Genomic DNA, 12,341 nt, shown 5'->3' with positions numbered 1-12,341 from the left:
GCATGGCATTCATCCACAGATTCTATCAACAAACACATCGACCTGGACCTAATATACCAGCCACTGCAGCGGACAGCTGGAACTGACAACCGGAAGCGACAGATTCAAACCACTATAAATGCCGGAGGAAAGATCACAGAAGCGCTTCACAGGAGGCTCCCAAGCACTGAGGATGTCACCTAGACAGGGGACAAAAAGTCTGCAATACAAATTCCCAGCTCGGCGAACAGAACCACAACAATGACAGAGGGTGGTGGTTGATGGAAAATGCTCATCTTGGAATTCAATTACTAGGATCTGTTTTGGGGCTGCTGTTGTTTTCATTTTTGTAAATGACCTGGATGAAGGTGTAGAAGGATAGGTTAGTAAATTTGCGGATGACATTAAAATCAGTGGAGCTGTGGACAGGGCGAAAGGATGTTGCAAGTTACAGAGGGCCATAGATAAGCTGCAGAGCTGGGCTGAGAGGTGGCAAATGAAATTTAATGTGGAGAAGTGCGAGGTGATTCACTTTGGAAGGAGCAACAGGAATACAGAGTACTGGGCTAATGGTAAGATTCTTGGTAGTGTGGATGAGCAGAAAGATCTCTGTGTCCATGTACATAAATCCCTCAAAGTTGCCACCCAGGTTGATCGGGTATTTAGGAAGGCATACGGTCTATTTGGTTTTATTGGTAGAGGGATTGAGTTTTGGAGCCACAAGGTCATGTTGCAGCTGTAGAAAACTCTGGTGTGGCTGCACTTGGAGTATTGTGTACCACATTATAGGAAGGATGTGGAAGCTTTGGAAAGGGTGCGGAGGAGATTTACCAGGATGTTTCCTGGTCTGGAGGGAAGGTCTTATGAGGAAATTCTGAGGGAACTGAGGTGTTTTCGTTAGAGAGAAGAAGTTTGAGAGATGACTTAATTGAGACATATAAGATAATCAGAGGGTTAGTTAGAGTGGACAGTGAGAGCCTTTTCCCTTGGATGGTAATGGCTAGCATGAGGGGACATAGCTTTAAATTGAGGGGTGATAGATATATGACAGATGTTAGAGGTAGTTTCTTTACTCAGAGAATAGTAGAGACAAGGAATTCCCGGCCTGCAACAGTAGTGGACTCGCCAACCTTAAGGGCATTTAAATGGTCATTGGATAAACATATAGATGATAATGGAATAGTGTATGTTAGATGGGCTTCAGATTGGTTCCACAGGTCGGCACAACATCGAGGGCCGAAGGGCCTGTACTGCGCTGTATTGTTCTTTGTTCAGTGTTCAACTGCATGTTTCAGTGCAATGGCTTTCCTTTTGTTATTGTTTCAACAAGGCTCTCAATTTCTAATAATGTTCCTGTTTACCTGTGCCTGACTGCTGGCTCAGTTTCAAGCAGCTTATGAAATCTTTGAAACTCCTCACTCTGAAAATTATTTGTATTGATATTTTTCAAAATAATGACAAGAAGCATAAGTAAACTCAATTATTTACTTCGATTAATATTTCTTAGAAAATTACTTCACATCCTTAAAGGAGGATTAACTTTGCTTCTGCCAACTGAAGAGGATCTGTCATTTGAAGTATGGTTTGTAGGCTTTGCTGATTGATTTACAATTGCTGATATGAGCAAATTAACCTGCTTCATCATCGCCACCACTGAAGATGCCTGGTGCACTGACGTGTACAGTAACATTCTTACACTGTCCAATTCTCTCTTCCGTGATATGTGTCTTCACAATAGGCTCACAGTTTCTGGATGGGATTCTGTGCTTGGTTTGAAGGTGCACAGTGGCTTCTATCATTTTTTTATAAAGATGTTCTGGTTCTTAGGTATTGCACCCCTCAAAAGGGACCATGGGAAGATGGGGTGGATGCTTTCGGGCGAGGAGAGGGTGTTGCATTGCTGACCATGCACTACCATGTGATTTACATTGCTACAAAGCTTGCTCATTGGAAAGATAGCTATTGTTTGTGTCTGCTGGTTGTTTGTGGCCTGTATTGATTTCCTCTCACCTGAAAGCAGCTGCTGTCTGCCTCTGGTAGTTTATTGTTCCATTATGATGCATTATACTGTTCTCTGTAGGTACATCATTCTACCCTTTCTTCACAGTCTCTCATTGTATCACAGCCTCGGTATCAGGGCACAATATACAGCATACTAGTGCTGGCCAATTAGTTTAATGTATTGTACTAAGGTCAGTGGCAATGGTCACCAACATGCCACCTCTCTGTAAGGTTTGGAATTAGAGTCCCATGGAACTTTTAAAGAATGCTCTTTAATACTCAGCCATGTAGTTTCTGTGCATGCAGTTACCAAACCATCAAACTGGAGCAGATCAGAGGCAAAGCAGAGAACCTTCTGGACTTGGCATTGGACACATGGAGCTGAGTTTTGTGATGGAGTCAGATTTATTTTTGAGAGTGGAAATTTAAACAGTTGTGGGTTGGGATGGCACCCTGATGTTCCCACTCTGTATAAGGCTCGCAGGGATGAGCTGCCATGGGAATCCACAGGTAAAAACAATGACTGCAGATGTTGGAAACCAGAGTCTAGATTAGAGTGGTGCTGGAAAAGCACAGCAGTTCAGGCAGCATCCAAGGAGCAGTAAAATCAACGTTTCGGGCAAAAGCCCTTCATCAGGAATATCAGATCAAGAATACCAGACTTTTCCAGCACCACTCTAATCTAGACCATGGGAATCCACATCCTGATCTATGCAAACAGACAGCCAATTAGGTTGATGAAGATCCCCCTTAGGGGCTGTTTTCAGAACCCGTCAACAGTTTCCCCCATTGGACCCACGCCTCACTCCAGTAGCAAACATGAGGTCTGAGAGCGAATGGTGCCATGTGTCACTGATTCAAAGAGAGTATAAAGGCTATATCCACATTCCAAATCCTTCCTGGAGGGTTTCTCCTCCACACTGATGATCAGAACAACCAGGGCCCTTCTCTTGATTTACATTTTAAGTAGGTTTTTCCAAAGGACCCCCATTTTTCTGCGTTCTCACACTTACCTTCCTGCTTCATCAGTGTTCACCTTCCCTGGTAGCATTGCCAGCCAGTGCTGTGGGGCTACTCAATGGGATGCCCACCTCAGGAAGTCCCTATCTTCATTAAATAGCAAAAGCAAGGGCAGCCAATTTCGAGCCCATTTTAATGTCAGGCACAGGGCATGTTCCATATGATCCAGGTTGGGTTCCTCATGCCTGCAGAATAACTCAGCCTGTGGTTAAACTAATGTCAATCCATCAATCTAAAAACACTCCTTCAAGATTCACCTTCCAAGCCTGAGGTGAAGTTTATTTTATAATACAATTTTGTTAATGTCACAGAATGGGGAACAGCAGTCAGTTGAGCCCAGCTTAAGCTGACCGGGCAGTGACATGGAGAGCACAGAAACTACATAATAGGAATAATGCTACTTACTGGTAAACCTGGGAGACCTGGAAATCCTGGGTCTCCAGGGGGTCCTGGACTGCCCTGTGGAAGGAAATACATTTCAAATGACTTGAATGTCTGTGAATATGTACAACTTACAATATTTCATTTTCATTTCAATTCTATATATGAATATCTTGCATTTACCCTACATCTCTCATTTTCTAAATGCCGCACTGACACCTCATGGACCAAATTTCATATACAATAGCATCAATCTCAATTTAACATGCACCAGTATGGAAATAGCATGTATCACAAATAAATCCTTGCAAGATGTACAACCTATGGGTGGCACGGTGGCTCAGTGGTTAGCACTGCTGCCTCACAGCACCAGAGACCCGGGTTCAATTCCCACCTCAGGCTGTGTGGAGTTTGCACGTTCTCCCCGTGTCTGCGTGGGTTTCCTCCGGGTGCTCCAGTTTCCTCCCACAGTCCAAAAACGTGCAGGTTAGGTGAATTGACCGTGCTAAATTGCCCGTAACGTTAGGTGAAGGGATAAATATAGGGGAATGGGTCTGGGTGGGTGCGCTTCGGCGGGTTGGGGTGGACTTGTTGGGCCGAAGGGCCTGTTTCCACACTGTAAGTAATCTAATTTATCATGAAAGGTCAGGAGTCACTAAGCAGCTGACAATAGAAGCACAGAGATCTACAGCAATAAAAAAAAGGGCCTTTGAACTATCACAACTGTGCTGGTCAAAACTAATTACCCAACTATTCTAATCCCAGTACAATTAACAAAACAACTAGCTAGGAGGAGAAATAAATACAACTAAATACAACCTAATATAATTATTGTTTCAAAATTCACAACAAAGCATCCTAATGTACAGTAAGGTCACACAGGCAGCATCCGAGGAGCAGGAAAATCATTTCGAGCATAAGCCCTTCATCAGGGCCAGGCCTGTTACAGCCTCAGTATAAAACAAAGGGGAGGCAGCTTGTGTCAGTGTACAGTCCCTGAAATGTTGCATCTCTACCCTATTCAACTGAGAATCCAGTGATCTGCATGGTGCTAAATCAAACAGTGTTTCAGTCTGTTATCGCTATAATGATGCACTACGTAGTGAGGCTCAACCCAAGCTGGAAAAATATATCTCATTTTCTGCTGTGGGTCATGCAGTCTTCAGGACACAGTACAAGTTCAATCATTTTAGGACCTGAACACCTCCTTCCATGTCATTCACACCACCCGCACCCCCCCCCCCCCCCCCACCCCCACCCCACACAACCCTCACCCCCTCTCATGACATTGGCTGCTTTCAGCACAGCCAACCCATTTTTACCAACTCATGTCCCCATTATCAGCTTTTCTTTCTCCCTGGCTTTCCATTATCCATTTTTTTGTTTCCCTAACTCTTATTCTTGCTCTTTCTCTCTCTTCCTCTCTCTCTCTCTGGGCTCCTTCTTCACCTATCCTGTATCTCCCTCCACACTCCCACATCTTCAGCAAGAACCCAAATAGTAACCTTGCTTTCTCTCCACAGATGTTGCCAGACCTGCTGGGTTTCTCCAGCAATTTCTGTTTTGATTTCAGCTAATAAATTGGGCAAAACAATGGCAGGTGGAACTTAATCCTGATGAAGGCAAGGTGATGCATTTTGGGAGGTCTAATTAGAGAAGGACATACACAATTACTGGGAGGTTGCAAGGGAGCACTGAGGAACAAAGGGACCTTGGTGTATAAGTCCATAGATCCCTGAGGGTGTTAGTGCAGGTACACAGGGTAGTGAAGAAGACATATGGGATGTTAGCCTTCATTAGTCAGGATGTAGAATATAGGGGCAAGAAAGTTCTGTTACAATTTTATAAAACATTGGTTAGGCCACAGGTGGCGTACTGTGTGCAGTCCGAGTTGCCACACTATCAGAAGGGCGTGATTACATTGGAAAGCTTCATGAAGAGATTCACCAGGATGTCACCCTGGGACGGAAAGTCTGATGAGGAAAGACTGGATCGGCAGGATTTGTTTTCCCTGGAGCAGAGGAGGCTGAGGGGGGATCTGATTGAGGGATACAACATTATGAGAGGCATAGACAGAGTGGATCATTAGAATCTCTTTTCTTTTCTCAGCCCCTTCCCCTTCCCCAGTCCAGTTATGCTCGAAACGTTGACTCTCTTGCTCCTGATCTGCTGTGCATCACACTTTATCGATTCTGACTTCTCCAGCATCTGCAGTCCTCACTGTCCCTTATAAAATCCAGCTCGATATAAACTCAGCCTGAGAAGAAGGATAACAAATTAGTGTCATCGGGTCACAGAGTCAGCCAGCATAGAAACAGGCCCTTCAGCCCACCATGTCAATGCTGACCAACACGCACCCAACAGATTTTCCATCCCAGGCAACATCCTGGTGAATCTCTTCTGCACCCTCTCTAATGTAATCACATCCTTCTAATAGTGTTGTGACCTGATCTATACACAGTATTCGATCTTCTCAGCCCCCTTCCCTCCCCAGTCCTGATGAAGGGTTATACCCAAAATGTTGACTCTGTTGCTCCTCAGATGCTGCCTGAACTGCTGTGCTTTTTCCAGTGCCATCCTTTCTCGACTGTAGATTTTATAGGACCTTAGTTGGGAGGCTTTTGGAGGCTGTGTTTATCACCTGCCTGCAGGTCTTTGCTCTCATTGCTATTTTATCAGTTTTAGGAAAAGAAGTGATGTATAGAATGGTACCAGGAATATGGATTTCAAATATAAGGAGAGATCAGAAAAAATTGACACATTGTCCTTGATACACAGAAGATTAGAGGTGATATTATTGAGATGTTCAAAATTATGAACAATTTTGACAGGGTAACAAATGACATTCTATTTCTATTTCTACTAGTTGGTAAGATAGTAACTCTGGGGTCATAATTTAAAGACTGTCAACAAGAGACCTAGGATTGAGATGAGGGGAAATTGTCTTTACTTAGAGAGTTGTTAGGATTTGGAGTGTGCTGCCAGGGAGAGTGGGGGAGAAAGATTCCATAGGAGGTTTCAAAACAGGGCTGGATATACAGAGTCATAGAATCATAGAGTCATAGACAATAGAGAATAGGCACAGGAGTAGGCCGTTCCGCCCTTCAGGCCAGGACCACCATTCATGATGATCATGGCTGATCATCCACAATCAGAATCCTGTTCCTGCCTTAACCCATAACCTTTGATTCCACTATCTTTAAGAGCTCTATCCATCTCTTTCTTGAAAGAATTCATAGAATCATACAGCATGGAGACAGACTCTTTGGTTCAACTAGTCCACAAAGACAATGTTCCCAAACTAAACTAGTCCCACCTGCCTGTGTTTGGCCATATCCCTCCAAATCTTTCATATTCATGTACTTATCCAAGTGTTTTTTAAAATGTTGTAACTGTCCCTGCATCCACCACTTCCTCTGGCAGTACATTCCACACATGAACATGAACTCTGTATAAACATTGCCTCTCATATCCTTTTTAATTTTTTCTCCTCTCATCTTGAAAATGTGTCCTTTAGTTTTGAACTCCCCCACTCAAGGGAAAAGATCCTTGCTATTCACCTTTTACAAGTTCCTCATGATTTTATAAACCTCATTGATCTCCTATGCTCCAGTGAAAAAGTCCCAGCTTATTTTTATAATTAAAACCCTCCATTCCCAGCAACAACCTGGTCAATCTTTTCTGAACCTTGTCCAATTTATAATATCCTTCCGATAGCAGGGTGACCAGAATTGCACACTGTACTCCAGAAGTAGCTTCACTATCGTCCTGTATAACCGCAACATGACATCCCAACTCTTGTACTCAAAGGTCTGAGCAATGAAGGCAAGCATGCTAAAAGCCTTCTTACCCACTTGTCTACCTGTGATGCAAATTTTAAAGAACTATGTACCTGAATCCCTAGGTCTCTCCCTATATAATACTACCCAGGGCCCTATCATTAATTGTCTAAGTCTGGCCAATCTGAAAATCAACCCTCCACCACACCAGTCACCAATCATCAAGTCAATCTTGTATCCAATTGGCAAACTCACCCCAAATCCCATATGATCTAATTTTACTCACTAGTCTACCATGTAAACCTTTTCAAAGGCTTTCCTAAAGTCTTTTGAAAGTGATTCACTTAGAGGGCTGAGGGCTGTTCGAAGGGTTACTGGACCGAAAATGTTAAATCTGACTTCTCTCCACAGATGCTGCCAGAACTACTGACATTTTCCAGTAATTTCTATTTTGTTTCTGATTTTCAGCATCCACAGTTCTTTCAGTTTTAACTTAAACTACAGATTATTCTGCTATAACGCGTGTTTTCTTAATGTGAATTCGCTATAATGTGATTGATGAATTGACGACATTGTTTCTAAAGTGTGAACTTTTAAAGCATGCATTGGTTATAACACAATTCTGGTCCCATTAGTTTGAATAGTGCTCCAATTACACAATTTTCTTATAACACGGGATTGCACAACAATGAAACGACCATGTTTAGCAGAACTGACTGTATTGAGATAGGGCTAGAAAATGGGACTAGCTGGTACAGACATGATCGGCTGAAAAACCTCCTTCTGTGCTATAGCATTCTATGATTCAGCACACAAGCCAACAGAGGCTCTTAGTTTGCCAATTAACCATCAGTAGGAGAGTACTAGATAGAATCTCCAGCCTGATAGCTGTTAAGCTGGTGATGGGTAAGTGGATGCTATGTCCTTATTGATCACCACCATCCCCCCTGCAGCCCCACCAAAAACACTGAGCCTATCAGGGCTCCTTCCCAATGTTGGGGTCCCCCTTCTGGGTCACCTTTCTCACTGGCCTGTGTGCTCTGACTTCCCTGCCCCATCCCTACCATATTGTTCTTTCCTTCCCAGGGACTCTGCTAAATCCAGCCCATGTTTTTACTTATTATTTTTGTAATCTAATATATTTCATATCAGTTTTCTAACTGCCTGTATCTTAAAGCTTATATTATGATAGTTTACTTGGAGATAAGCCTGATTACAGTAGACTCTACTAAAATATCATTTACTAAAGTGGTCTATGGCCAGTCTCAATATTATGGGCTGAGAGCTGTATATGCTTACAGATGTGTCTGGAGAGATGGGGGCAGAGACCAACAAATGGCAATGTATGGATGCAAAGGCAACTTCAAGCACGCCACTTTATATATGGCAGGGTGTTGCTAAATGGTAAGACAACACAGACTGGACTGTGATTTCAAAGATTCTTGGGAAAAACTCAGCACGTCTGGCAGCATCTGTGAAGAGAAAGCAAAGTTAATGTTTTGGGTCCAGTGACCCTTCTTCAGAACTTTTTGTAACTAGGTTTATATGCCAGAAAAGGGTGGGGAATGGAGGGTGGGCAGGGGGAAAGAGTAAACAATAGGTGGAGATGGAGCCCAGAGAGAGAAACACAGTTGTACTGACAATGGAATGGGTAGAGGTCAGCCTAGGAGAATCAATAGCTGCTAATTGGGACTGTTGGTAGCTGAAAATGTGTTGTTTGTGGAAGTAGCCCATGGATGACAAGCCCTGGTGTGTTGGCTGGGGAGATGGGAGAAGGTGCTCAGGCCCTAAAATTATTGAACTCGATACTGAATGCAGAATACACACATCAGGTCCCCATTGTTAAATTAGCTCTGTTTAAAACATACGCTCATTGGGTTTGGGAACAAGATATCACAAGGGAGGGGAAACTGTTTTAAATTAACTTTGTTTTGACTTGTTTGGGGGGGGGGGGGGGGAGCGGGTGAGCAGGCAAATAAAGAAGGCAGTCCAGATTATCCCTCCACACGCAGGAGTTTAACCATTTTGGGGATCTGTCTGGAACTGTCGCAAATTGGACACTGTCTCCTGGAACCCGGTTGTAGCATCAGCCACAGGAATCGTTCTTGTACCAGCTGCTGGTTCAGGAGGAAAGCATTATCGACTGACCCAAACTCACACTTCAATAAAATAATCCATCGTATTATAGCTGCTACAGAATACATGGGGGCCAGGCCAACAGACTGAAATTGGTTCATCAGAGAGCCATGTCCTACCTTCTGTCCTTTCACAGTGATAGTAGGACCACGCTCTGGTCGATAAACAGGACCAGGATGACCTTTCACACCCTGTTTGCAATATAAGCATTAACTTATCAGATTTGGGAAATGATTTTATCAACAAGAGGAATGGTTAATTAGAGTGCATTTGACATTCAATAGCTTTGGCATAATTTTTGAAGCATGGTTTAAAAATATCACAGTACAGGTGCAGAATCAATCAGTAGCTCAGGTCACGAATTTATTTCCCATTAGCGTTGTTAAAATACACAAATTATTTGATCTAATCTTGCCCACTCTTAACCGCATTCCCACACACAAATTTCAATTACCTTGTCACCCTTGGAACCCACAAAGAATAATCCCATGTTGCCCTGTACAAATAAAAGTTCAAGCAAGTTTACATTTTATCAAAGCTTTCAAAATAAATTTTTAAAATGGCAGGAAAGCAATAGAACTGGTTCCACAGGTTTTACCTTTGGTCCTGGATGACCAGTTGGTCCTGGTGGACCCTAGCAACAGATAAGAGTATCAACAATTAAAATCGAAACATATTCCAGGCATATGAAACAGTTCAAAATATATCAGATGGCATCAATAAACACTACTTGAAAACTTATTTGAAAATCTCACAACACTAGGTATAGAATTTTTGATGTTGTTTCAACATTTGATTTTTTTTTAGTTATACTTTGGATTATTCCTTGGAAGTGACTGTTACATTTTTATTTTTGTTCTGCAAATTGACGGTAATCTTTTAAATCGTATTTTAGCCTTGTTTAGTTTGGAGTTCTATTATGATACAGAGGCAGGCAGCCAAATTAAACAAAACTCTTGACCCGTGTATTCATAACCCAGTAAAATCACAACATTGAAAGATCCTCAAAGTTAATCCCAATGGTTTATAACCAGACTTTTGAATAGCCAGTACAAGACTTTGTGTATAATTGATGCCAGACACCAGGTTTATGGCTTAAACAATGTATTAATAATTTATTAATAATACAGTACTTTAGCTGAGCAAAGTTAAAACAGCTGGTGATTGAATTAATATCTACATTTTAACCCCATCTTCTTTGATTTTACCCCCAGCTCACAGAAAGACAGAGACAAAAAGGCACATTTAAGTTATAAATCAAAACAAAATTAAGAGAGATATAACTGGCCAATCATTTAAGCTATTTCCAGGGCTGTAAAATCAAGGCACATGGGATTTAACCTTGCTTGGTTTCTGCTGACACTGGTCAATGCAAACAGTTTCCTATAAGCTCCAAGGAATTTTCATTTAATTCTTCTGACTGAGATTCTATTCTTCAAATTTTCAATAAGTTGAAAATGGGAGCAATCAGATCTCTGTCCTGTAGCTTTGGCAGCCATTGTCCTTCTGACAAAATCACAGTTCAAAACCAATTCAAACTCTGGTTTCTCTTTTGGTTTCTTTTCAACATTATCTTGACTTGAACTTCCCTGCAAGACCCCTGTTAACATTTAAACATCTGCCATCTATTTGAGCGTAATGTCTCTCTGGAGTTGAAATGTCAATTGAAGAACGTGCAACCTGTAATGAGACCTGGCCTCATTAACAAATATCACTTTGTTTGTTCTCCTCTTTTGTTTTAAAACAAGCTGCTGCTTACAGTCCATAGGTCATCTTTAGCTCTCAGCTCACAGTTCACAATGCCAAACCAAAAATGATAAAAAATAAAAAAAGAGGCCAACAGCAGTGGCTGGTCGGTGTTGTGGTGGGTAAAGTTGGTGAATCTTTAAACAACTTGCCCGTTCTTCTGGATAGGTGTAAGCAAAACCCTGGCTTGGTCCATTTTTCTCAAGTTTCTTTCTCTGCTCCATTTTTTCTTGTTTTCTGTGTTCCATTTATCATAACACTGAAAGAACCTCAATTTGAGTAACAAGTTTTACAGATTCCTGTATTTAGACTGCAATAATGGAATCTCTAGCATGATATGCTTACTAATATCAAAAAACATTTCTAAACTGTTATAATGTTCTGAGGTTTCAGACGTTCCTTCAATTCTTAACAACCAGCATGTGAAAATAATTTTTTTTCTAACAGGAAATTGGTTTCATTGAAAATGCTTCTTTTAAAAAAATAAATACTTAAAATGACCAATTTGCAATTTGGTCTATTAATGGCAGGGAGTACTGCAAGATATTGATCTTTTCTGATCTAATGAGGTTTTATTTTGACTGTGCTACAAACATGTTGGAATGCTCTGTCATGATGTTCCTCTCCCTCCCATTCCCTACATTAATCATGTCTCCTGATCCATCTGCAGCTGATGCCTGTCAACTTACTAGGACAGTAATTTGCTGTAGCAAGATTCTGATCTTTTTGAGGATATTGTCCTATGACGAAAGTATGTAATGGAAATATAAGGGGTAGGTTTTTTCATTTGTTCATGGGAAATTGGTGTCATTAGCTAGACCTTTTTGCCAACACCTAACAGTTTAAAAAAAAATTATTGAATTTAAACTTCACCATCTGCCATGGTGGGATTCCAGCCCACGTTCTGAGACATGAGCCTGTGGCTTGGGATTCCTAGTCAAGTTACCACAACTGCACAGCTTCCTGAGAGGTTTCTGTCACCTGTGGAACTGCATCTGACATTCCCACAACTTTACAAGGCAGAGAGGGGATTGCAGTTTGAACAAGCTGAGTTCAGAAAGTCGCCCCATGAATCAAAGGGAGGATGATCTTTTTGCATCCTTTTCACATCTTGTACTGATCATCCTGAATTTACTTGAATACTCTGCTCATCTTGCTGTACACTCACAAGGGAATATCTTCAACAAGATATCTAACTGAATTGAAAGTGTTTTGTCTTTTGCTGAGGTCTTGGTATTTGGGTTGGTGTCCTCTTGAACCATGAAGGTTCATAATGTCCCAGTTTTGAATGTTCTGTGT

At 41.8% G+C, this 12,341-nt stretch overlaps 1 protein-coding gene across 1 annotated transcript in view; it reads right to left on the bottom strand.

Moving 5' to 3' along the window:
* Positions 1–12,341, bottom strand: part of LOC140478663 (uncharacterized) — a 298,481-nt gene that overhangs the window by 179,600 nt on the left and 106,540 nt on the right. The window contains exons 11-14 of the mRNA XM_072571895.1: positions 9,895–9,930; positions 9,751–9,792; positions 9,416–9,487; positions 3,406–3,459 (exon numbers count right to left, since the gene is read on the bottom strand). Of these exons, the coding sequence (XP_072427996.1) occupies positions 3,406–3,459; positions 9,416–9,487; positions 9,751–9,792; positions 9,895–9,930 (204 nt within the window). The remainder of the gene's footprint in view (positions 1–3,405; positions 3,460–9,415; positions 9,488–9,750; positions 9,793–9,894; positions 9,931–12,341) is intronic.

The sequence above is a fragment of the Chiloscyllium punctatum genome, chromosome 6, assembly GCF_047496795.1.
Source record: "Chiloscyllium punctatum isolate Juve2018m chromosome 6, sChiPun1.3, whole genome shotgun sequence".
NCBI classification, from domain to species: domain Eukaryota; kingdom Metazoa; phylum Chordata; class Chondrichthyes; order Orectolobiformes; family Hemiscylliidae; genus Chiloscyllium; species Chiloscyllium punctatum.
Note: the sequence above shows the minus strand (reverse complement) of the source record. Positions and strands in the feature narration are given on the sequence as shown.